This window comes from Scyliorhinus torazame, chromosome 7, assembly GCF_047496885.1.
Source record: "Scyliorhinus torazame isolate Kashiwa2021f chromosome 7, sScyTor2.1, whole genome shotgun sequence".
Lineage (NCBI taxonomy): Eukaryota > Metazoa > Chordata > Chondrichthyes > Carcharhiniformes > Scyliorhinidae > Scyliorhinus > Scyliorhinus torazame.
The window spans coordinates 183,358,684-183,385,860 of NC_092713.1; the positions used below are offsets into that span (position 1 = coordinate 183,358,684).

At 46.6% G+C, this 27,177-nt stretch overlaps 1 protein-coding gene across 1 annotated transcript in view; it reads left to right on the forward strand.

Moving 5' to 3' along the window:
- The window catches only part of LOC140427374 (ran-binding protein 17-like), a 1,937,807-nt gene that overhangs the window by 1,281,011 nt on the left and 629,619 nt on the right, over nt 1-27,177 (forward strand). Inside the window, exon 24 of the mRNA XM_072512921.1 lies at nt 21,737-21,875. Within this exon, the coding sequence (XP_072369022.1) occupies nt 21,737-21,875 (139 nt within the window). The remainder of the gene's footprint in view (nt 1-21,736; nt 21,876-27,177) is intronic.

Sequence of the window (27,177 nt, forward strand, 5' to 3'; positions counted from 1 at the left end):
ACCGTGCTACCACACAGCCCTGATCCCACCAGGGCCACTCAGCTCCTGACCTTGTTATAGTCTTGATCCAAGCATGGACAAAAAGAGCTGAACTCAAGAGGTGAGGTGAGAGTGACTGCAATTGACCAAGTGTGACATCAAGGAACCCTAACAAAAATTAAGTCAATGGAAATCAGGGGGAAACTCTCCACTGGTTGGAGTCACACCGAACACAAAATAAAATGGTTATGATTTTTGGACGCCAATCATCTCAGTCATGGAACACCACTGCCGCGCCTATCGTTCCATCCCCCGCCCGCACTTTGGGAAATCAAACCATAAAACGGTGCACCTTCTCCCGTCATACAAGCAGAAACTCAAACGGGAGAATCCAGCTAAGAAGTTTGTGCAGTGCTGGTCCGAGGAAACAGAAGAGCTCCTACGTGACAGCTTAGAGACAATGGACTGGTCCATATTTAAGAACTCAGCGACCAACTTAAATGAGTATGCCACCACCGTCACAGACTTCATCAGCAAATGTGTGGACGACTGCGTGCCAAAGAAAGCAATATGTACGTTCCCCAACCGGAAACCATGGCTCAGTCGCAAGATTGACTCCTACTGGAGGACAGGTCTGAGGCATTCAAGTCAGACGACCCTTACCTATATAAGAAATCCAGGTACGACCTCCGCAAAGCCATCCGAGATGCCAAGAGAGAATATCAAACCAAGCTAGAGTCACAGACAGACTCTCGGCGGTTGTGGCAAAGCCTAAACAACATGACGGGCTACAAAGCGAAGCCGAGCAGTATCTCCGGCAGCAGCACACCCCTCGCCGATGAACTCAATGCATTCTATGCTCGGTTCGAGCAGGTAACCAACAATCCGCTGTCGAGTGCAGTATGGCAACTGCTCAGCCCAGGACTGCAAGAAACTTCAGAGAGTCGTGAACACAGCCCAGTCCATCACACAAACCTGCCTATCATCCATTGACTCCATCTACCCCTCCCGCTGCATGGGGAAAGTAGGCAGCAAAATTATTATAACCTGCCTGCTTACTATTGGCTGGGGACTAATGACAATCCCACAATCCTGTGGGAGAATGAGCTTCCCCAATGAGGGGGGCGGAGAAATCATTAGCAGACTCCCTGTATAAATAAAGCTGGCCAGTTTGGAACCAGTAGGAAGGAGTAAGCAGCAAGTGAGGTTGCGGCTGTTGTGGATATATATGTTATTGTAAATAAATGTTATTTCTTTGTATCCTTGAAACTCGTGCTGGATTCTTCGTGGCCCTCACAAAAATAATCAAAGACTCTTCCCACCCGGTTTACTCACTCTTCCAACTTCTTCCATCGGGCAGGAGACACAGAAGTCTGAGAACATGCACGAACAAACTCCAAAAAGCTTATTCCCCACTGTTACCAGACTCCTAAATGAGCCTCTTATGGACTGACCTCATTAACACTACACCCCTGCATGCTTCATCCAATGCCGGTGCTTACTTAGTTACATTGTGTACCTTGTGTTGCCCTATTATGTATTTTCTTTTATGCATTTTCTTTTATTTCCTTTTCGTTTCATGTACTTAATGATCTGTTGAGCTGCTCGCAGAAAAATAATCTTCACTGTACCTCGGTACACGTGACAATAAACAAATCCAATCCAATCCGGAGTTCCACAGGGATTGAAGACAGGGTCCTAGACCCAACCATCTTCAGCTGCTTCATCAATGATCTTTCTTCCATCATAAGTTCAGAAGTGGGGTTGTTCGCTGATGATTGCAAAATGTTCAGCATGATTTGGAACTCCTCAGATACTGAAGAAGCCTGGTCCAAATGCAGCAAGACTTGGACAATATTCAAGCTTCGACTGATAAGTGGCAAATAACATTAATGGCACACAATGTACCACACAGTGACCACCTCCAACAAAAATTAATATAACCAGCTGCCCATGCTGCGACTAGGTGATAAGGGTTGAACCAGCTCCCTTCTATTCAACCTCCTGGGTTGGTCACAACAAATATTTTTTCGGACCAGAGTGCGATCCCGGCCCCGGGTCACTGTCTGTGTGGGGTTTGCACGTTCTCCCCGTGTCTGTGTGAGTCTCACCCCCACAACCCAAAGATGTACAGGGTAGGTGAATTGGGCACGCTAAATTGCCCCTTAAATGGAAAAATTAAAATAATTATTTTTTAAAATGTATATTTTTCAGGAGAATATACCTTTTCCAAATCTAAACCTATTTAACTATTTAAGTTATTGCAACAAGGAGCCAATCAAACAAGGTTTTCTTGAGTTAAAGAAAGAGCAAATTTATGAATCACTAAATCCAAGAGATACTAAAAACATAACGTCAAGCATTCAGCCATCATTTGGGCCCACAAACACACAGGCAGACACATCGGTATCAGAAATACAGGAAGTCAGAATCCATTAAAAAAAAATTAATTGAATATACTGTAATGTGTCATTTGGTTGTCCTTGGAGGCATAGATTTTAAATGTTGCAGCTGATTTAGGTTTACTAGTTTCTTGGATACGGTCAGATGTTGATGCTGCAATTATTACGAGATTTTCGAATAGGTTTCTGTTAGTTCACTTCTCGAACCACATATATTTGCTTGTTCCAAAAGAGAGAGAGGGAGTGAGAGAGCTTTCAGCCTACCTCTTCTGCTGAAGTCTTTCTTGCAAATCTGTAGTGGCTGCAGGCTGGCATGTTATACTTCACCGATTGTTTATTTCCAAAGGGTTTTGGGAGGGTCTGTCTGTGGCAGTCATTGTTTCAGTATCCAGAACTTTGTATTTTAATCTCTCTCTTCACACTCTGTGAAGGTGATTTGTTTGTCTCTCATCTTCACTTTGGAAGGTGGCCTTGCATTTTTAAGTAGTCTGTTCTGTCTCATTTCAAATTGCAAAATTTTCAGTCAGTCAAAAGTTTGAAAATTATACTTTGAAAAATAAAAGGATGTGGCAATGTGACATCTCCGCATCACAAGAAATGAAATTAAATTCACTTACATTTTTGTATAACAGTAAGAAGTCTTACAACACCAGGTTAAAGTCCAACAGGTTTGTTTCAAACACTAGCTTTCAGAGCACTGCTCCTTCCTCAGGTGTGGGAGGAGCAGTGCTCCGAAAGCTAGTGTTTGAAACAAATCTGTTGGACTTTAACCTGGTGTTGTAGGACTGTGCTCACCCCAGAACAAAACCGGCGTCTCCACATCATTTTTGTATAAGTCATAGATGTTTACAGCATGGAAACAGGCCCTTCGGCCCAGCTTGTCCATGCCGCCCAGTTTCTATCACTAAGCTAGTCCCACTTGCCCGCATTTGTCCCATATCCCTCTATACCCACCCTGCCCATGTAACTGTCTAACTACTTTTTAAAGGAAAAAATTGTACCTGCCACTGCCTCTGGCAGCTCGTTCCAGATGCCCACCACCCTCTGTGTAAAGAAATTTCCCCTCTGGTCTCTTTTGTGTCTCTCTCCTTGCACCTTAAGCCTACGCCGTTTAGTTCTAGACTCCTCTACCTTTGGGAAAGATGTTGATTATCTACCTTATCTATGCCCCTCATTATTTTATAGACCTCTACAAGATCATCCCTAAGCCTCCTACGCTCCAGAGAAAAACGTCCCAGCCTATCCAGCCTCTCCTTGTAACTCAGACCATCAAGTCCTGGTAGCATCCTCGTAAATCTCTTCTGCACTCTTTGTAGTTTAACAATATCCTTCCTATAATAGGGTGACCAGAACTGAACACAGTATTCCATGTGTGGTCTTGCCAATGTACTACTTGAACAAGACATCCCAACTTCTGTATCGAGCACGCTGAGTGCCATCTACACCACCCTGTCCACCTGCGACTCCACCTTCAAGGAGCTATGAACCTGTACTCCTGGATCTCTTTGTTCTGTAACTCTCACCAACTCCCTACCATTAACTGAGTAGTTCCTGCCCTGATTTGATCTACCAAAATGCATCACCTCACACTTATCCAGATTAAATTTCATCTGCCATTCGTCGGCCCACTGGCCCAATTGGTCAAGATCCTGTTGCAATCTTATATAATCTTCTTCAGTACCCACTATGCCACCAATCTTGGTGTCAGCTGCAAACTTAGTAACCATGCCTCCTACATTCTCATCCAAATCATTTATGTATATCAAAATCATTGATATATATAAAAAATACAAAACAATAGAAAGCAACTTCACTCTCATTCACTGTCTTCGCCTCGGTCTGGATTATGTCATCAGTTCTGACTGGGTCTCTAAGTTCTGGGCAAGACATCTGGTTCTTAGGCTAGTGTCTGACAGGCTAAGGTTCATTCTATTCCTAAAGTTCAAAATAGGCGAGCAACTGGTGGTAAGGTTAATACAATAAATAAAGCAGAAGTAAAAATTTACCATTAAACAAAATAATTATTTTGTTAATTCAAACACATTAAGGATGATGATGCGTCACAGCTGCAGCATGCGGGAGCTTCTGGATGCTAGTTTGATCCAGGGCAAATATGCCTCCAATAAGTGTTTGAAGTTCAAGCAGCTCCGGCTCAAAGTTTATGTGACACACCAGGGAGGGGGAATGTTACCTGGATTCTTTGTGCCAAGAGGCAATCACAACTCTACTGCGAGTGAGGCAGGTAAGGGGACTCAAGGCAGGAGTGCAGGAGCCTCATCCTTTACAATTGTCCAGCAGGTTTGAGGTATTTTCAGCTTGTTTGGATGAGAGTGGGTGCTGAGGGTGGATGAACTAACTGCCAATGGCATGGTAGTACAGGAAGCCATGGAGGGGAGCAAAAAGGAATATAAGGGATCGTAAAGCCAATGGGATTGCAGAACGTGTATCCAGACGGCTGTGTTGCCTGTCTTGTGCCAGGATTCAAATATTTGCTCGGGGCTGGAGAGTAATTTGCAGTGGGAGGGGAAGAACCTAATCATTGTGGTTCATGTAGGTATCAACGACATAGGCAAGAGGAGGTTCTGCATAAGCATTAGGATACCAGGCCAGACCCCAATTTTTGTTAGGATACTGGACAAGAAACCCTAAACAATTTGCAATTTGTAAAACTGTGAGGAAAGGATACTTCACCCCAGGATTCAGACCAATAGCTATCTTCTATATTCAAACAAACTTCAATTTAAACACAGAATTAATTACATTAACATAAAACAATAGTTTTACAATTAACAATTAAAGTTAAACAATTAAAAGAGGTGATTTCAGTTAAACAGTCCTCAAATAAAAGGAAAAACATTAACTTATGCCTTACATCTTCACTATATATATATATATTCCAACCAAGCAAATCAATACAGTCCTAAATAAAATTAGCATTGAGGGTTACTTGCTGTTCTCTGTGCAGAACTTTGGAGAGAGACTCTTTCAGGAATAACCTGAAAATCTTTTGTCTTGTCAGACTCACATCCTATGATAAACGGTCAAATTTACAGACAGACCTGGTTCCTCCCATCACAACTTTAGTAAGAAGTCTTACAACACCAGGTTAAAGTCCAACAGGTTTGTTTCGATATCACTAGCTTTCGGAGCGCTGCTCCTTCCAGGAGCAGCGCTCCGAAAGCTAGTGATATCGAAACAAACCTGTTGGACTTTAACCTGGTGTTGTAAGACTTCTTACTGTGCTCACCCCAGTCCAACGCCGGCATCTGCACATAATGGCTACCATCGACATCACAACTTTAGCAGACATATTGCCTGTATGTGTTTGAACACAGGGTTTTAATAGCATTACAACAAAATATAATATACCATTTCCTACATTTAAAACAATAGTCAGTGTGAGAACATAGGCAGCAAATTAAAAAGCAAAACCTCAAATGTCATAATCTCTGGATTATTACCTGAGCCAGATGTAGATTGGGCAGATGGGGCAAATCAAATTAGGGAGATGAAAGCATGGCTCAAGTCTGGTGTGGGAGAAATGGGTTCCGGTTCGAGGGGAACTGGCACCAGTACTGGGGAAAGTGGGATCTGTACCATTGAGATGGTCTACACCCAAACCATGCTTGGACCAGTGTTCCTGTGAGCCATGTAACTGGGGAAGTAGAGAGCGTTTTAAACTAAATAGTGGGGGCAAGGGATCAAGTTTGGGAAGATGTGATAAATTAAGGAGCAGAGACAAGGAAAAAGAGAAAGGTGTTATAGGAAATGAAAAACACCATGACAGGAAGGAATAGAGAATATATATATAACAGTAAATCAGCAGATAAAGCTAGGTGTTGTAAAATAATAAAATAAAACTAAAATCTCTGTCCCTAAATGCACATGGCATTCGAAACAAAACAGATGAACTGAGAGCACCCATAGAAATAAATAAGTATGATTTGATAACCATTATGGAGACATGACTGCAGGAGTACATGCATTGGGACCTGAATATTAAAAAGCGTAGAGGACATTCAGGAAGGACAGTAAATGAGGATAAGATGGAGGGGTGGCTCTGTTAGTTAAAGATGGTATTAGCACATTCAAGAAACTAGGATGTGGAAATGGTTTGGGGAGAGATAAGAAGTGGTATCGAGAAGAAGTTACTTGTGGGAATTGTGTACAGGTCGCCTACCAGTAACCACGTGGTAGGGTGGAGCATAAAGGAAGAAATAGTTAGAGCTTTTCAGAAAAGCAGAACGATAATCATGGGAGATTTTAATCTACATATAAAATGCCGCATTTGCTGGTGATACAAACATAAGTAGGAAAGTAAGTTTTGAAGAGAACATAAGGACAATAAAGTAGATTAAGTAGGCAAATATCTGGCAAATGAAGTGTAATGTGGGAAAATGTGGCATTGTCCATTTTGGAAGGAAGAATCATAGAATCATAGAATTTACAGTGCAGAAGGAGGCCATTTGGCCCATCGAGTCTGCACCGGCCCTTGGAAAGAGCACCTTACTTAAGCCCACGCCTCCACCCTATCCCCGTAACCCAGTAACCCAACCTTACCTTTTGGACACAAAGGGGCAATTTAGCATGGTCAATCCACCTAACCTGCACATCTTTGAATGGTGGAACAAAATAATAAAAAATAAGTTTTAATCTAAGTGGTGAGAGACTGCAGTGCTCTGAGGTGCAAAAGGATCTGGGTCAACTAGTACATTAATCACAAAAAACTAGTATGCTGAAAATAATTGGGAAAACAAATAGAATGTTTTAATTTATTGTGAGGGGAATTGAATATAAAAGTAGGGTGGTTTAGCACACTGGGCTAAACAGCTGGCTTTTAAAGCAGGCCAGCAGCACGGTTCAATTCCCGTCCCAGCCTCCCTGAACAGGCGCCGGAATGTGGTGACTAGGGGCTTTTCACAGTAACTTTATTTGAAGCCTACTTGTGACAATAAGCGATTTTCATTTTCATTTAATTTATGCTTCAGTTATAAAGCGCACTTGTGAAACCACATCTAGAATATTGTGTACTTTATTTGAGAAAAGATGTAAATGTGTTGGAACCAGTTCAGAGAAGGTTTACTCGACTGGTACCAGAATGGTGGGTTGTCTTGTGAGGAAAGGTTGAACAGGATAGGTTTGTATACAATGAAATTTAGAAGAGCAAGAGGTGATTTAATTGAAACATGTAAGATCCTGAGAGGTCTTGACAGGATGGATGTGTAGAGGATGTTTTGTCTTGTGGGAGAATCTAGAACGAGGGGTCAATGTTTAAAAATAATGGGTCGCCAATTTAAAACGAAGATAAGGTGAATTTTTTTCTCTCGGAGGATGGTGAGTCTCTGGAACTCTCTTCCTGAAAAGGTGGTGTAGCAGAGTTTTTGAATATTTATAAAACAGAGGTGGATAGATTCTTGATAAGCAAGGAGTAATAGATTATCGGGGAGCCAGAGGGATGCAGATTTGAGGTTATCAGATCAGCCATGATCTTTTTAAATGGCTGAGCAGGCTTGAGGGGCTGAATGGCCTGTTCCTGCTCGTTGTTCGTGTGTTAATATCCGCAATTGCATTCAATTTCCTTGCAATGTGGGCGATTTGTAGGTGATATGTTTAGAGAAACAAACTCCAACAGAATAAACTTGAATTCTGAATTTTGAATTTCTTGACAAAGGTTAAAGGTTTGTGGTCTGTATCCATTTCAGACATATATCTCAAAAGTGTTTCAGAGCCAGTAATAAACGAAGGGTGGGATTCTCTATCGGCCGACCCCGGAATAGGGAAAGATGATTGGGCGGAGAATCGGTCATGAGAACAAAATCGTGGCCGGCGCGGGCGCCCAACAGAATTCCATGCTCTGGTGCCTCAACAGCAGCGTCGCTGCGTTCTACTCCGCATGTACAGTAGACCCGGTATTCTCCGGGGTCTCCGCGATGCTCCGTCTCAACTGGGGGGAATTACCGACGGCGTGTTTCACTTGTGGTCAGGAAACAGGCGCCGTGGCTAGTGAGGGAAAGAGAGGAGCTCGGACATGCAGAGGTGCGATCATGGGCTGCCAGACTGACGAGGCTGGCTGGCGGGGGTGGAACGTCTTCCAGGCCCAGGGTGGGATAGCGGGGGGTGATTGTGGTGACCAAGCGATGGGCTTTGGGGTCGGGTTGATCCCCCCATGGGACCAGGGTGACCAGGCACAGACCGCCATGTCGCCACCTTGCTGTGCACCCCACTGACCGCCCATCATGGCCGCGGTTGTATAGAGTGACACCGGGGTGCACCAACCCTACCACCCCCGTATTTCACCCCATGCCCTCCACCCCACCAACTCTCCCCCCCCCCCCCCCCCCCCCCCCCCCCCCCCAAACCGGCTGCCACCTGCTGGCAGAGCAGCACGTGGCCCACCCAAGGGCAAAGTCCACAGTAGCCTCTAAAGGAGGGCGCCGGACGTGGGCTGCGGAGCGTACCACTGGCATGGGTAGCGGCAGCCACCGGTACCCCTGGCAGCAGTGACAGGTGCCATGGCCAGTGGCCCCCATGGTGCTGGGCACCACGGGGCCAGGGGTGTGGAGGGGTGGGCGCTGGGGGAACAACCTCGTGTAGCTGTGGGAGGTGGGGGTGGGTGGGAGGACATGATGGGGCGGGGTCTGCAATGCAGACCGGGACCATTGTGTATCTGTTGGACCTAGTTGGGTACGGAGGTATGCGCCATGCTAACATGTCTGCCTTTCACCCCTTACAGATAATAGACTTCGGAATCCAACCAGAAATGGTGGCCTTTATCCTGGCTGCCGCAGCCCTGCAGGAAGCACTGAGGCTGTACGAGCAGGAGCTGCTCGAGGAGTCCCTGCAGTGGTGGAGCCTGCCCCAGATGAACAGGAGGTGAAGGTGGAGAACTGGCCAAGGAGGAGGTGAAAAGGAGGCTTTGTGTGTACCGACAACACCTGTCATTCAAGGACCTGCCGGACCAGGCAGGCCGTTGAAATCTCTGTCTGAGCACGGGGACAGTGCAGCATATCTGCCAGATCATGATGCACCTGGCATCGCGGTGGTATGGGGGAGGACACCCACACCCGGTGGCTATCAAGGATGATGGTCGCATTGAACCTTTACGCCACAGGGTCCTTCCAGGTGCTGAGTGGGGGCCTTTGCGGGATCTCACAGACCTCGGTACACAGGTGCATCAGCACAATAATGGAAGCCCTGCATGCCTGGCCTTGATGTGGACCCAGCCGACCAGGATGCCCAGGCAGCAGGGTTCGTCACAAATGCTTGTGATGCCCACGGTCCAGGGGGTGATCAACGGGATGCATGTCGCCTTACGAGCCACGGCCCATGACGGTCTGGTCTTCGCAAACCGAAAGGGGTTCCACCCGATGGCCATGAGCTGCATATCATGCACATCTGCACCCGATACCTGGGCAATGTGCAAGACACCTTCATCCTGGCACACTCGACGGTTCCTGACCTCTTCGAGGTGCTCCCCCGGCCGAGGGGGGTAGTCCTGGGCGACAGTAGTTCTTTGCTGCCGTCGTGGCTGATCTGGAGGCCCGCCACAATGACACCCATGCCGCAACCAGGGGAGCGATCAAGCTGTGCTTCGGAATCCTGAAGATTTGTTCAGCTGCCTGGACCACTCTGGAGGGGCCCTTCAATATAGTGCTAGGAGAGTCTCCCACATCGTGGTGATCTGCTGCGTCCTCCACAACATTATGCAGCAGAGGGGAAATTTGCTGGTGGAGGAGGGTGACCACCAGGCCTCGTCCAACAAGAAAGATGGGGAGGGCAAGGATGGGCAGGTCTTGGGGCTCGGGCATGCACGGGAGGCTGCACAACGTGTGAGCCAGGGTCGAGGCGCCTGGGGAGCTCTAATCGCCCTCAGGTTCACCAACTAAGGGTCGGCCAGCGGCACGGACATTCCGTCCCACCCCCACACCCATCCCCTCCCATGACCGCCATCCTCGATTCCTACTTGCCCCACTCTGGAGTCCGGGGGCTGTGTTGGCAGTAACAGTGTAACAGTAACCGTAACACCTGACTCCTACCCACAGTAGCACTTTCCACCATCTACCTGGGTGATTCCTGCATGCGAGCCGGCCATTCCTTCACACGGTCCCACCGAAACCTTGGGGTGGCGGGGGGCAGGGTGCGGGAGGAGAGAGGCACAGGACGAGGGGGGTATGGGGTGGAGAGGGATGGCGATGGGGCACTGCAGCGGTGAGCACTGGCTGAACTAGGATCCCTGGCCCAACCCACCCACACCGTCTGTCCATCTCCCCAAAGCCCCCTCTGCAGCCAACCAATCCATCCCTCAAACCCATCTGACAAAGCACAGAGGCAGGTTGAAACATCCTGAACAGGCGTTTATTGTGAAACGTGAACATATCTATACAGGTTTGTGCCCTAGGCCCTAACCCTATACTGTGTGCTGCACCTGTGCCAACTTAATTGGTGTCTACCTTTCTGGCCTTACGGTCCTAACGTCTAGGTGGATCCCCTGGCGGTACATCAGGAGTAGAGATGGCCTGGGTTGCGGTTCCCGCCCTGTGACTGAGTCCGCTTTGGCGGCACCTTTCTGGGGCGACTAGGCCTAGATTAGCCCAGCAGCTGCTCAGATGTCCCAGGTAGCATGATGCCGCTCTGTTCTACCCACTGCCCATCACCAGGGATAGGAGGGGGTGGGTCCGAGGAGCTGTGGTGTTCCAGCACCTCCCCTGCGGTAGTCACTGGCACGAGTCCCATCGCCTCCTTCTCCCTAGAGGTGGCCCTTGGGCTACTCCTTGTGACAGAGGTTCAAGCGGAGGTAACCCATGAGGCTCCCCCGCCACCTGGCACTCCCAGTCCTGGAGGCCCGCCCCCATCTCGACCAGGGTCTCAATGCTCACGGCCCTGGAGCACAGGCAGTGCACCCTGTGACTGAGCCACCTCCTCTGTGCCTGGCTCAGGTCAGCCAGCGCCCGCGCAGTACCACCAACGCCCTCAGCCATGACCCGCTGCGACTGGGTCACGCTCTGGAGCGTCGCTGCAATGCTCAGATGGCCCTGGTACATGGCAGCCCTGTCCTGGCCCATGGCCACCAATGCACAGGCGCCCCAGGCCTTGGACATCTTCACCCATGGCCGATACCTTCGCCTCCAATGCCGCTACCATGGATGCCACCCACGCAGTGTTGGCCTGGGTGGCACGCATGGTTGGCACCACATCCTGCCCCTGTGCGGAGTCTGCACGTTCTCTCCGTGTCTGCATGGGTTTCCTCCGGGTGCTCCGGTTTCCTCCCACAAGTCCTGTTAGGTAATTTGGACATTCTGAATTCTCACTCTGTGTACCCGAACAGGCGTTAGAATGTGGTGACTCGGGGCTTTTCACAGTAACTTCATTGCAGTGTTAATGTAAGCCTACGCATGACAATAAAGATTATTATAATAATAACCTTTTATTGTCACAAGTATGAAGTTACTGTGAAAAGCCCCTAGTCGCCACATTCTGGCGCCTGTGCGGTTAAGCTGGTACCCACACTGCTGGCCGTGTTCTGCATCACAAACCAGCTGTCTAGCCCAGTGATCTAAACCAGACCCTATTATTATGGATCGAAGCCTTTGGTTTACAGTTGGTGATGGTCTTCTTGCAGAGTCATTCGTTCAGTACACAGAAGCAGTTGCCTTTCTTCAGGAGAGCCACTTTAACTTTTATTAAACTAAGCCTTCAACTCAAAGGTTCACCTTCAGATCCTTTGTCTCACATCAAACCCGGCTTCTAGCCCATGGTTTGACTTCAATCCTTTGCAGAATCGAGGGAATGATATTCAGTCTTACTGGAGAGAGAGAAGAGTTCTTACACTGGATTTTTAGAGAGAATACATCTGATCAGAGAGAGACACTTAGAGTCCCTCCTTCCAAACGTCAGATCCAAAAGTTGAACTAGATACCCAGCCTTATCTCTGAAAAAAAACATCTCAGTGAGATCAGAAGCAGTCACCACTGGTTACCAGGTAAAGAACAGCATTTCAAGTCAGTTCATTGGCCGCGAGCTAAGTCAATTAAATCTCTCCTGCTGCTACAGTACTCTGTTCGAATTAAAAGCACAGGCCACCTACAAGCTGCTTTGTCTTAAAGTCCCAGGTCCATTAATCATCCATTAATCAAAATGGTAATTGAAAAAATAAAAGAAAGGGGGAATAATGGAATGGAATAAAAAGGGAATAAACAGGAGGGACCCAAAAAATATCTCCCCCTTAAAAGAATGAAACTTCAGGGCACGGACGGTTAATTACGAGGTATGTAAGACATAAATCACAAACACATACCCATCTCAATCATCCCCATTATACAAGCCCCCTTCCCAAACTCCACACTGGTAACAAGTCAGCCTATAAATGCATGACAAAGCATCCACAATCACGTTTTTCTTTCCTGGAATCTGTATAATTTTAATATTAAACTGTCGGAATGATAAACTCCAACAGAATAATCTTGCGCTCTGGGTTTTAAATTGCTCTATTAATGCAAGTGATTTAATAATCTGGGAAAGTCCAGAATGGCCAGTTCATCCTCCAACGTCGATCTCGCAAATTCTATTTGGCGTTCCGTGGACCACAGCGGCTTCACTTGTTTCTGCAACATATACAACATGCATTGATCTTCAATCACCAACTTTCTGTGGTTTTGGTGGAGACAGATGTGGTTTCAGTGGCTCCAACATACTTATGTCTACGCCATGATTACTTAAGGAGTGCCCCCTGGTATTTTCCTACAACTCCGTCTATACCCTTTCAGTACCTTTATCACATCTGTCTTTTTCTGTCTCTCGTATAATGCACTCAGTCTTTCCTGATTGCCCAACGAATGTTTAACCAAATTTTGAGGATCTTGTACAACCAAACTACAAGTAGGATCGTCAATGCTGAGGGAAATATTTGGTTCGTTTTTAACCAATAAACACTCTCCAGCCCCTCCTGCTTTGCATTCTCTCTTGTCCTTCACATGGTTACCTTCAGTAACCATGAAGGTTCAAATTGTTCAGAGTTGATTGACTTTATATGAACCATTTTTTGTCTTGCAGATTTTACCTCCTCATTGCAGTTTTCCTAATCACAGTCTTATCCCCATTTGGTGATATGGACTGAAACAATTTGTGCTTTCCAGATTATAATTGTTCTTTACTTTCAGAATCTGAGGATGCCGCATTATTGTCTCTATGGACTACCTGGTGGCAGAACCATCACATGGCTCTCCATCCACCTTTGTTTGAGTTTTTAAAAGAAATTGTTTACTGATTAGTTCATCTCAAAGAACAAAGAAAAGTACAGCACAGGAACAGGCCCTTCGGCCCTCCAAGCCTATGCCAATCATGATGCCCTAACAAAATAACAGCATATCACTGACCTACTTCATTCCTCATACCTGCTCCGACAGCAGTGTTTACCGAAGTCCAGTTAAAGCTACAGTCTGCCCTGTAGTATTCACCACATTTCTTCCCTTTTCAGAATTGTCCTTAGACCCCCACAATGTTAAGTAATGGGTTAAGAGACATTGCAATTAGTTGTCTCATTTATGTTAAGTATCCATTAATTGACACTGATATGTAAAGGGGTTTCAGGTGGCCTCTGTCAGGTGATGTATAGTGAGAGTTTTGTGGAAAGGCTGTTGGAATGAAATAAATGGGTGTTTGTGTAAAAGGAACAGAACTTTAAACTCTTCATATCACAACAACTAAAACATCTAACACACAAGTCCCATGTGCTTTCCTTACAATTTCCAACATGCTGATTGAACGTTTCCCACCTTTTTACAATGGTAACACTAGGCTTCCAAGTTTCACCCTCACCCTCAGTACTTTCCTTCCTGGTCTGAGGAGGAGATCTTCGAGCACTCACAGCTATCCATTCTTTTCCTTGGTTCCCTGCCTTCTTTTCCCTCTCCCACTTCCTATCCTTTTTAAAATTGTCGGGGTGATGAAGCTGAAGGTTCAAATTTATAGATGGCCTCATAATCGTCAGCTGTAATTGCTGCCTGTCGATCAGTTTTCACCCTTTGGTCTTCAACATGGGTTCTCATCATAGAAGTTCAGGAATTCCTAAATTCTCCAAAGAGAATAACCTCTCTCAGATAGTTTCAACTCCCAATGCTCGTAGCCACCTATCAAAATTGCTCTGCTTAACATGGAACATAGAAAATACAGCACAGAACAGGCCCTTCGGCCCACGATGTTGTGCCGAACCTTTGTCCTAGATTAATCATAGATTGTCATTGAATTTACAGTGCAGAAGGAGGCCATTCGGCCCTTTGGGTCTGCACCGGCTCTTGGAAAGAGCACCCTACCCAAACTCAACACCTCCACCCAACACCAAGGGCAATTTTGGACATTAAGGGCAATTTATCATTGGCCAATTCACCTAACCTGCACATCTTTGGACTGTGGGAGGAAACCGGAGCACCCGGAGGAAACCCACGCAGACACGGGGAGGACGTGCAGACTCCGCACAGACAGTGACCCAAGCCGGAATCGAACCTGGGACCCTGGAGCTGTGAAGCAATTGTGCTATCCACAATGCTCCCGTGCTGCCCTTAAGAACAAATAAATCTACACTATATCATTTTACCGTAATCCATGTACCTATCCAATAGCTGCTTGAAGGTCCCTAATGTTTCCGACTCAACTACTTCCACAGGCAGTGCATTCCATGCCCCCACTACTCTCTGGGTAAAGAACCTACCTCTGATATCCCTCCTATATCTTCCACCTTTCACCTTAAATTTATGTCCCCTTGTAATGGTTTGTTCCACCCGGGGAAAAAGTCTCTGAATGTCTACTCTACCTATTCCCCTGATCATCTTATAAACCTCTATCAAGTCGCCCCTCATCCTTCTCCGTTCTAGTGAGAAAAGGCCTAGCACCCTCAACCTTTCCTCGTAAGACCTACTCTCCATTCCAGGCAACATCCTGGTAAATCTTCTTTGCACCTTTTCCAAAGCTTCCACATCCTTCCTAAAATGAGGCAACCAGAACTGTACACAGTACTCCAAATGTGGCCTTACCAAAGTTTTGTACAGCTGCATCATCACCTCATGGCTCTTAAATTCAATCCCTCTGTTAATGAACGCGAGCACACCATAGGCCTTCTTCACAGCTCTATCCACTTGAGTGGCAACTTTCAAAGATGTATGAACATAGACTCCAAGATCTCTCTGCTCCTCCACATTGCCAAGAACTCTACCGTTAACCCTGTATTCCGCATTCATATTTGTCCTTCCAAAATGGGCAACCTCACACTTTTCAGGGTTAAACTCCATCTGCCACTTCTCAGCCCAGATCTGCATCCTATCTATGTCTCTTTGCAGCCGACAACAGCCCTCCTCACTATCCACAACTCCACCAATCTTCGTATCGTCTGCAAATTTACTGACCCACCCTTCAACTCCCTCATCCAAGTCATTAATGAAAATCACAAACAGCAGAGGACCCAGAACTGATCCCTGCGGTACGCCACTGGTAACTGGGATCCAGGCTGAATATTTGCCATCCACCACCACTCTCTGACTTCTATCAGTTAGCCAGTTCGTTATCCAACTGGCCAAATTTCCCACTATCCCATGCCTCCTTACTTTCTGCATAAGCCTACCATGGGGAACCTTATCAAATGCCTTACTAAAATCCATGTACACGACATCCACTGCTTTACCTTCATCCACATGCTTGGTCACCTCCTCAAAGAATTCAATAAGACTTGTAAGGCAAGACCTACCCCTCACAAATCCGTGCTGACTATCCCTAATCAAGCAGTGTCTTTCCAGATGCTCAGAAATCCTATCCTTCAGTACCCTTTCCATTACTTTGCCTACCACCGAAGTAAGACTAACTGGCCTGTAATTCCCAGGGTTATCCCTAGTCCCTTTTTTGAACAGGGGCACGACATTCGCCACTCTCCAATCCCCTGGTACCACCCCTGTTGACAGTGAGGACGAAAAGATCATTGCCAACGGCTCTGCAATTTCATCTCTTGCTTCCCATAGAATCCTTGGATATATCCCGTCAGGCCCGGGGGACTTGTCTATCCTCAAGTTTTTCAAAATGCCCAACACATCTTCCTTCCTAACAAGTATTTCCTCGAGCTTACCAATCTGTTTCACACTGTCCTCTCCAACAATATCGCCCCTCTCATTTGTAAATACAGAAGAAAAGTACTTGTTCAAGACCTCTCCTATCTCTTCAGACTCAATACACAATCTCCGCTACTGTCCTTGATCGGACCTACCCTCGCTCTAGTCATTCTCATTCTCACCCTTTCAAATTCTGCAGAAGCCTGTCCCACCTGTCTCCTTAAATTCAAAATTTTTGCCCATATGCTCCAGGAGCCAATACATATGCATACAGAATAGCCCTCCATACCACATCACAATTCTTAGACTCACGCTCTGATAGGGAAGCATAAACTTCCTTTGCCCATCCCGTCAGTTTACTCTGCAGGGATAATGTCCACTTTTCCCTTGGCCATTCCGTTTGGGTTGTTATTTTTCAAAAGCCCGAAAAAGGTTTTCTACCTCCTCATCAAACTTTGTGAAGGTCTGTATAAATTAAACATATCGCCACGGGGCTCCATTCTAGGATTAGGGACGCTGACATCTGGGCGGGTGAGGGAGGGGGCAGGGAGAACAGGGAGTATGGGGTGGGTAGGCCTGTTGTGAACATGGTAATGACAGAGGCTTCACATATTTCAGGTGTGAATTTATTTACTGGTGAACATTTTTATGTGACAATTATCCATTCCCTGAACTACAAATAGTCACCTCATCAGTGCCCACTCATTGCTCCTAAATCTCCTTGATCCTCCATGGTCTGGTCAAGGTTTGTCCCCGGGATTCTCATCAGAGGTGAAGGCAGCCTTCTGCCTTCTGTGCTCTGTGGCCTTTGGTGCCTTGGCGGTTGCCCTCTGGAAGGCCTAGTGCCGGAGTGCCCCGGTCGACTTTCTGGTATCATAGGTGTCGCTGTGCCAGCCTGTTCTGCCCACTGCCCTTGAGATGTGCCGGTGTCAGATCAGGAGAGGGGGACTCAGAATGACTGGAGATGGCCTGAGTCTCCTGGGTGAAAGGCTCTGGGAGGGACTCCATTGGATGGATGTGCAACTGGAGTGAGTTTCAGAAGCTTTTGAGGCTTCTGACGCTGCCAGTTCTGTTTTCACTGTGGTGTTGAAGCCCTCAAAGAACCTTTAACTCATCTCACTTTCTCCAAATCAAAGGTGTAGCAATGGGTACCCGCATGGGTCCTAGCTACGCTTGCCTTTTTATGGGGTATGTGGAACATTCCTTGTTCCAGTCCTCACCGGGCCCCCTCCCACAACTCCTTTACCGATACATTGATGACCATTTTGGTGTCGCATCATGCTCTCGCCTGGACCTGGAAAAATTCATCAACTTCGCTTCCAGTTTCCACCCCTCCATCACTTTCACCTGGTCCATCTCAGACACTTCCCTTCCCTTCCTTGATATTTCTGTCTCCATTTCCAGCAATAGACTATCCACTAATATCCACTACAAGCCTACTGACTCCCACAGGTATCTGGACAACAGCTCTTCGCATCCTACACCCTGTAAAGACTCCATCCCTTTCTCTCAACTCCTTCACCTCCGTCGCATTTGTTCTGATGATGCCACTTTCCAAAATGGTGCTGTGGTGGTATGTATTAGGGGTCATGTGGGACTGTGAAGCCGAGATGCTATTGGCTGACAGATCCCGGGTCCTGGTTGGCTGTTGACCCCTGGCTCCGCCCTGAAGGCGGAGTATAAGAACCCGTGCTTCTCCCCGCAGCTCCATTCTGTTGCTGAACTGCTGGGAACAAGTCACGCTCAATAAAGCCTCATCGACTTCATCTCTACTCGTCTCTCTCGTAAGTCATTGTGCGCTACAGGTGCTTCGAAAATGTGTTCCTTCTTCCTCAACCGTGATTTCCCACCTACAGTTGTTGACAGGGCCCTCAACAGTGTGCGACCCACTGCCACGCCACTACCCTCGCCCCCTCCACTCCCTCCCAGAACAAGGGTAGAGTCCCCCTCATTCTCACACTTCATCCCATCAGCCTCTGTATGCAAAGCATAATCCTCGGCCATTTTCGCCGACTCCAGTGTGATGCCACCACCAAACACATCTTCCCTTCACTCCCTCTGTCAGCATTCCGCAAAGACCGTTCCCTCAGAAACAATCTAGTTCACTCCTCCACCATACCCAGTACCTCTCCCATCACCCATGGCACCTTCCCTTGCAATCGCAGAAGGTATAACACCTATCCCTTTGCCTCTTCCATGCTTAACATCCCACGTCCAAAACACTAATTTCAGGTTAAGCAGCATTTCACTTGCATCTCTTCCAATTTGGTCTGCTGCATTCGCTACTCCCAATGTGGTTTTCTCTATATCGGAGAGACCAACCGCAGACTGGGTGATCGCTTTGCTGAGCATCTTCGATCTGTGCGCATTCAGGACCCTGACCTTCCTGTTGCTTGCCATTTTAACAAAAGACCTTGCTCCCATGCCCACCAGTCTGCTCTTGGCCTGCTGCAATGTTCCAGTGAAGCGCAATGCAAACTGGAGGAACAACATCTCATCTTCCGGTTAGACACGCTACAGCCTTCCGGCCTGAACATCGAATTCAACAAGTTCAGATGATCAGCTCTACCCCACCTCGATCCATTTGTTTTCATTTCATTTTAACTGTCTTTTACCATTTCTTTCTTAATATATATTTAATTACCCCCTCCCCCCCCCAATCTTATCCACTTTTCCTCTTTGCTTCCCCCTTCCCCTCCCCCGACATCTGCAGTTCATCCTCTGATGTTCGTTTCCCTGCTGTTTGACCTTTCACATCTTTTGTCCTCTCTGGGGACTGCCATTAGCACTCTTTCCCCTTGGTTTCTGTGGCAATTAGCACCCGGTTTCCCCTTGCTTTCTGTGGCTATGACTCATCTTTCATTCTCACTCCACAGTATAAATATTTCCCACTTTCTCTGTCTGTTAGTTTTGACAAAGAGTCATCGGACTCGAAACATTAGCTCTTTTCTCTCCCTACAGATGCTGCCAGACTTGCTGAGATTTTCCAGCATTTTCTCTTTCTTTGGTACTCTGTGACTGGGCCAAGCTCGCGAGTGCCTCAGCAATGTCCACCTGAATCTGGGACACGTCCCTCAGCAAATGAGCCATGATGTCGACGCTCTCAGCCATGCCTGTCACAGACTGAGCCATGCCTCGGATACCACCACTCAAGGCTCGGATGTTGTGCTCCAGGTATTCCACTGACATCACCATCCTAGCAGCGTTGGCCTCGGTGCCACGCAATACCGGCACCATCTCTTGCACCTGAAGCTTTTGGGACTCCTACAATCAGCCTTGCAGTCCCAGGAATGTCGGTGACACCTCCTCCTGAATCTCACAGCTCTGGCTTATCATCTGTTGCAGCTCAGGGAGACCCCTGTCCAGAGAGAAAGCATTCCTTTCACTTCCGAAATCTGAACACTTCTGCCCTGTTCTCTCAGAAAGCACCACGCAGGTACCAATCACTGACCATTGTCAGGTTGAACACTGTCCCTGGCCAACCAACTGGTTGCCAGTAGCCAATTGACTCCTTCCATACCTGGTTCCGAAGATCCACTCAGTGTCTGACCTCTCCTCTCCAAAAACAAAACACAGTGCCCTGACAAGCGGGCTGTTTCAACCTTGAGTCTTCTATTTAAAGGCACATATATACAAAAATAATAAAATAACATAAAAGAAATGTGAACAAAGGAAATAAACAGAAAGTGTAGAGGTGACAAAAATATGGATGAGGATTTTAGTGAGCGAGAAGCAGGGGTGGAGATGGGTGATACTATGGAGGTGATTGTCGTTAGTTAAAGAAGGTACAGGATTGAAAGCTTAGCTCAGGGTCAAGTAGAACTCAAGGCTGTTAACAATCTGATTCAGTCTGATCAGTAGCCAGTAAGTGAGATGGAATCAGTAGCAGGGTACAGATTTTGTGGCAGGGACAGAAGATGTTGTCTTCTGTCTTCCCGGTACTTCACTGCAAGGAAATTGTGACTTAGTCTTAACTGGATATCAGACTAGCAGTCTGACTATGTGGAGGCAAGAGATGGGTCAAGAGAGGTAGTTGAGAGGCAGAACTTGGTGTCATCAATGTAAATTAGGAAGCTGATCTAATGTATTTTAATATTGTAACCAAAAAGCAGGATACAGATGAGGAAAAGACAAATGCCAAGGCTAGACCTAGAAATGGGGTAGGGGTGAGAACAGAAACCATTGCTGGTGCACCTGGCAGCAGAGACAGGCGCCAGGGCCAGCGGCTGTGGCTACAATTGGATAGGTAAGAAAGGAAGCAAGAGAAAATAACCTCAATGAGCTTGGAAATGAAGGAAAGGCGTGTGAAAGGAAGTTAGTCAAAGGCTACAGAGATATTGAGAAGGATGAAGAGTCAGTGTACCAAATTCATAACTGCAGAGGATGTCACATGCGACTTCAGTCAGTTAGGGCCTAATATGTGGTGGAGTGATTCAAACATGGAGTTGCTGGAAAGATCAACGTGGATTTTGGATCAGGCACCAGGTACACTTTGAAGGGGAAAGGGAGATTGAAGATTGAGCCACAGTTTGCAAGATCAGAGGATTTAATATGTCAATGAAAAGTTCATTGTCGTTTAAATTCCTGGGTCATGTTTGCTATCTGTTAACTTCTCTGGACCATTCACATTGTGCATGCCTGATGTAATCAACCGCAGATTATACCTCCAGTAATTTTATATTGGGGATACCACAATTGTTAACCCTGTGACATTTCCATTTTGGACCAAGGTTTCAGGATTTATTGGCATTCCCATTCATGCCTAAGCATTTTGAAAGCCACTCTTGAATTGACAATTATCATGCAGGGTTTTATATAACATAGCCTCATCCATTTTGGCTTCGTTATGGGAAGGAATTTTATTCAGATCATATTTTTCAGAAACATCTCATAGCATTGTACAGAAACAGAATCACATTGAAATGCAGTGACTATTATGTATGCAAACCCAGTCATATTTTCTCCACAGCTAATTTCACAAACCATCATTTGATGTATTATGTTATTTTTTGGAGTGTTAGTTGTTTACAAAGGTACCTGGAGAATTCCCTGCTCCTCCCTGTATATTGTAATGGGATCTTTAACATCCATCTGAATCACTTGAAAAGACGAACTGAACCTCGATTGAGCATCTCAACTGAAGAATGGATCCTTCAACACACTCAAGCTTGCACATGAACTAAGAACTCAAATTCATTATTTACAGTGGTTATTCAGCAAAGTGTCTCTTTGTTTTTAAAACAGATTTACATTTTTTACTTTGTTTAGTCATATCGGAAGTTGAGTTTATCATACTATTCGTTGTTGGAGTGCCTAACCCAGGACCACATGAACTTCATTGCCAGCCTCAAGCCACACGTGGTTATTTACATCCTGACCTCTTTATCAGAAGGAATCAATGCCTTGGGTGAGTTGCATGAGAAAATGTTTCTTCATGAATGTTGGAGTTGTCGATACCAAATAATCTGCACAAGCTAACCGGGCCAGGAATTGCGGGTGGCTGTTCAGTGAATTTTAAAATTGAAATCCAATTTAGAAAAGCAGCAAATAGGCACAGTGGTTAGCACTGCTGCTTCACAGCTCCAGAGACCCGGGTTCAATTCCGGCCTTGGGCGACTGTCTGTGTGGAGTCTGCACGTTCTCCCCGTCACTGCGTAGGTTTCCTCCGGGTGCTCCGGTTTTCTCCCGCAGTCCAAAGATATGCAGGTTATGTGATTGGTCATGCTAAATTGTCCCTTAGTGTCCATAAAGGTTAGGTGGGGTTACTGGATTACGGGGATAGGGCAGAGGCATGGGCTTAACCTTAAGTAGGCTGCTCTTTTCAAGGGCCAATGTAGACTCGTCACTGGAGCCTCATACAGATCATCCCTGAGCAGTCTAAACTTAAGGCAAAGTTTAAACAACTTTATTTGACCAACAGGCAGAGCAAGAGGATGGGGCAGGCAGCGCAGGAATCTCCTGTGACCATTCCCATGCAAAACAGATATACCACTTTGAATACGGTTGAGGGGAATGATCTCTCAGGGGAAGCAAATTTGTTGCACCTCGGTTGGTTCTGTTGCAGAGGGGAGGAGTAAGAAGTGGGAGAATGCAATTGTTAAAGGGGATTCAATTGTAAGGAGTATAAAGAAGCGTTTCTGTGACTGCAAGTGAGTCTCCAGGATGGTACTTTGCCTCCCTGATGCTAGGATCATGGATGTCTCGGAGCGGTTGGCTCGGGTGAGGGTGAACAGCCAGTGGTCATAATACACATGGGTACAAGCAAAATAGATAATAAAGGGATGAGGTCCTAAAAGCAGAATATAGAGAGTTGGGAAGAAAGTTGAAAAGTCAGACCTCAAAGGTAGCGATCTCAGGATTATTAACAGTGCAATGTGTAGAATAGTAGAATATATCAGATGAACACGTTGCTGAAGAAATGGTATGAGGGGGAAAATTTCAGGTCCCTTGGGGAGGTGGGACCAGTACAAATTGGACTGGTTATAACTGGGCAGGACTAGGACTGATGTCCTAGAGGGAGTATTTACGACAGTAGTTTAAATTAAAATTGCAGGTGGATGGGAACCTATGCAAGGAGGCAGAGGATGGGCAATCAAGACAAACAATAGGCAGAAAGGGAAATAAGAAAAGTGACAGGCAGAGAAACCAAAGGCCAGATTCAAACAGGGCCACAGTAAACAATAGTGTGAATAGGGCAAGTAATGTTAAAAACACAAACATGCGGAACATTTGCAATAAAGCTGCTGAATTAATTGCGCAAATAGATGTAAATGGGCATGATATAGTCGGGATACGGAGACATGGCTACAGGGTGACCAGGAATGTGAATTGAACATTCAGGGTATTCAGTATTTAGGAAGGACAGACAAAAAGGAAAAGGCGATGGAGTTGCATTGCTGGTTAAAGAGGAGATTAACGGAATAGAAAGGAAAGATATTAGCTCCGGAAATGTGAAATCTGTATGGGTAAAGCTGAGAAACACCAAGAGGCAAAAAGCCTGAGTGGGGGTTGTACATAGACCCCCAAACTTCAGTGAAGATGTTCGGAACGGCATTACATAGGAAATTAGAGGTGCATGCAATAAAGGAACATCTGCAATTATGGGTGACTTTAATCTGCATATAGATTGGGCAAATCAAATTAGCTACAATACTGTAGAGGAGAAATCCCTGGAGTGTATACAGGATGCTTTTCTGGACCAATACATTGAGGAACCGACTGGAGAACAGGCCATCCTAGATTGGGTATTGTGTAATGAGAACGGAATCATTGGCAATCTAGTTGTGCGAGACCCCTTGGGGATAAGCGACTATAATATGTTAGAATTTCTCATCAAGATGTAGAGTGACGTTGTTGATTCTAAGACTAGGGTCTTTAATCTAAATAAAGGAAACTACGATGATATGAGGCGTGAATTGGCTATGAGGGATTGGGAAACGTTGCTTAAAAGGATGGCAAATATTCAAGGAGAACATGGGTGAATTGCAACGATTGTTTATTCCTGTCTGGCGCAAAAGTAAAATGGAAAAGGTGGCCAAACTATAGCTTACAAGGGAAATTAGAGATAGTATTAGACCCAAGGAAGAAGCATACAAATTGGCCAAGTAAAACAATAGGCCTGAGGATCGGGAGCAGTTCAGTATTCAGCAAAGCAGGACCAGGGTATTGATTAAGAAGGGGTAAATAGAGCATGAGAGTAAGTTTGTGGGGAACACAAAAACTGACTCTAAATGTTTCTATAGATACTTGAAGAGAAAAATATTGGTGAAGATAAATGTAAGTCCCTTACAGCCAGAAAAATGGGAATTTATAATGGGGGACAAAGAACTGGCTGATTTCTGACTAACTAAATACATACTTTGGTCCTGTCTTCACAAAGGAGGAAACATATGACATACCAGAAATGTTGGGGAACATGGTTTAATGAGGGAGGAACTGAAGGAGATCAGTATTAGTAGAGAAATAGTATTGGGGAAATTGGTGGGATCAAAGGCCGATAAATCCCAAGGTCTGATAATCAACATCCCAGAATACTTAAGGCAATGGCTCTAGAAATAATGGATGCATTGGTGATCTTCTTCCAAAATTCTATCGACTCTGGAATAGTTCCTGCAGATGGAAGGGTAGCTAATGTAACCCCACTATTTAACAAAAGAGAAAACAGGGAATTATGGACCAGTAAGCCTGACATCGGTAATGGTGAAAATTTTAGAACTCATTGTCAAGGATTTTAAAGCAGAGCACTTGGAAAACAGTGGCAGGATCAAACAGAGTCAACATGGATTTATGAAGGAAAAATCATACTTGAAAAATCTGCTGGAATTCTTTGAGGATGTAACTAGTAGAGTTGATGAAAAGGAGCCACTGGATGTGGTCGATTTGGACTTTCAGAAGGCTTTTGACAAAGACCCACACAAGAAATTAGCGTATAAAATTAAAGCGCATGGGATTAGGGGTAGTGTATTGAGATGGATAGAAAACTGGTTGGCAGCCAGGAAACAAAGAGTAGGAATAAAGATTTTTTTCTCCAAAAGTGACTAGTGGGGTCCTGCAGGGAACAAAATGAATTATATCTCCAAATTTGCAGATGACACAATCTGGGTGGGAGGGTGAGCTGTGAGGAGGATGCAGAAATCCTTCAGTGTGATTTGGACAGGTTGAGTGAGTGGAAAAATGAATGGCATTGCAGTATAATTTGGATAAATGTGAAGTTATCCACTTTGGTAACAAAAACGCGAAGGCAGATTATTATCTGAATGGCCATAATAATAATAATATTTATTGTCACAAGTAGGCTTACATTAACACTGCAATGAAGTGACTGTGAAAAGTGAAAAACTAAGTGTGGTGAACCACTGTAATAGGAGACGTAAAGTAGGACCTGTACTACAGGTTTGCCGGTAGCTCCTGCCGGCTGGCTCCGCCCACAGAGAACTGTATAAATATGCATGACCTCCAGTGCCCTGCCATTTCACCAGCTGCAGCAGGAGGCCACACATCTGACTGTAACAAAGCCACAGTTGTACCCAACTTTAGTCTTTGTGCAATTGATCGTGCATCAATTTATTACAGTCAGATTTTCCACAGAATGGATGTCCGAATTAAGCCCGATCGCCTGCAGCTCAATCCGCACTCGCCCGACGCCAGGAAAGACTTTACTCCCTGGCAAGCATGTTTCGAGGCTTACATCAATGCGGCGGACCCCGTGTCAACGGAGGCTCAGAAGATAAACGTCCTGTACTCCTGAACTGAGCCTCAGCGTGTTCCCGTTGATCCAAGACGCCACGAACTACACAAAAGCAATGGAACTCCTTAAGGAACACTACACGCAGAAGGCGAACACGCTCTTCGCCAGGCATGTACTTGCCACCCGCTCACAACTACCTGGTGAGTCCATTGAAGACTTCTGGCGGGCCTTAATCCCACTCGTCCGGGACTGTGACTCAGGCCGTCACGGCCGCCGAACACGCGAATCTCCTCATGCGCGATGCCTTCGTGACGGGGATTGCGTCGGACCGCATCCGAGAACAATTGCTGGAAGGGGCCACGCTTGAACTGGCGGAGACGAAAACCTTGGCGCTCTCCATGACGGTCGCATCCCGTAACGTACAATTGTACCTCTGCCGCCGGTCTGCCCACCCTTCTGCTCCTTCCTACACCTCCTGGACCCCTCCGACGACCTCCTCAGCCGGGGCCCTGCCTTCGCAATACGCCTGCGCCGCACGCCGATCTGCGCACCCCGGGGGTCCCTGCTGCTACTTCTGCGGTCAGCAGAAGCACCCCCGCCAACACTGCCCGGCCCGCACTGCCGTTTATAAAGCCTGCAGTAAAAAGGGCTACTTCGCGGCGGTGTGCCGGGCCCGTGCAGTCGCTGCGATCACGCCCTCTATCGCCCCCTCCCCCACGCCAGATGCACAATGGGAGCCGCCATCTTCTCCTCCCGGGTCCATGTGCGACAAATGGGTGCCGCCATCTTGTCCCCCTTCGGCCACATGCGCCCCATGGGCGCCGCCAACTTGTCCTGACCCTGCAATGTGTGCACCATGAGCGCCGCCATCTTGTCCCGACCCCGCAATGTGCGCACCATGGGTGCCGCCATCTTGTCCCCCACAGGGTGTCCGGACATCCTGACATCGGAACCGCACTCGCTCGCCACCCGAAGCATCCGATGGCTACCCGCAGCTCGCTTCGATGACGCTGGACCAAGCTCGCCCGCACAACGGCCCGAAGTCCAGCGGCTGCTTAAGGAGGGTATTATCGAGGCCAGCAACAGCCCCTGGAGAGCCCAAGTGGTAGTGGTTAAAACGGGGGAGATACACAGGATGGTCATTAGCTATGAGGAGCGATTGAATAAACTCGGTTTGTTCTCACTGGAACGAAGGAGGTTGAGGGGAGACCTGATAGAGGTATATAAAATTATGAGGGGCATAGACAGAGTGGATAGTCAGAGGCTTTTCCCCAGGGTAGAGGGGTCAATTACTAGGGGGCATAGGTTTAAGGTGAGAGGGGCAAGGTTTAGAGTAGATGTACGAGGCAAGTTTTTTACACAGAGGGTAGTGGGTGCCTGGAACTCGCTACCGGAGGAGGTGGTGGAAGTAGGGACGATAGGGACATTTAAGGGGCATCTTGACAAATATATGAATAGGATGGGAATAGAAGGATATGGACCCAGGAAGTGTAGAAGATTGTAGTTTAGTCGGGCAGCATGG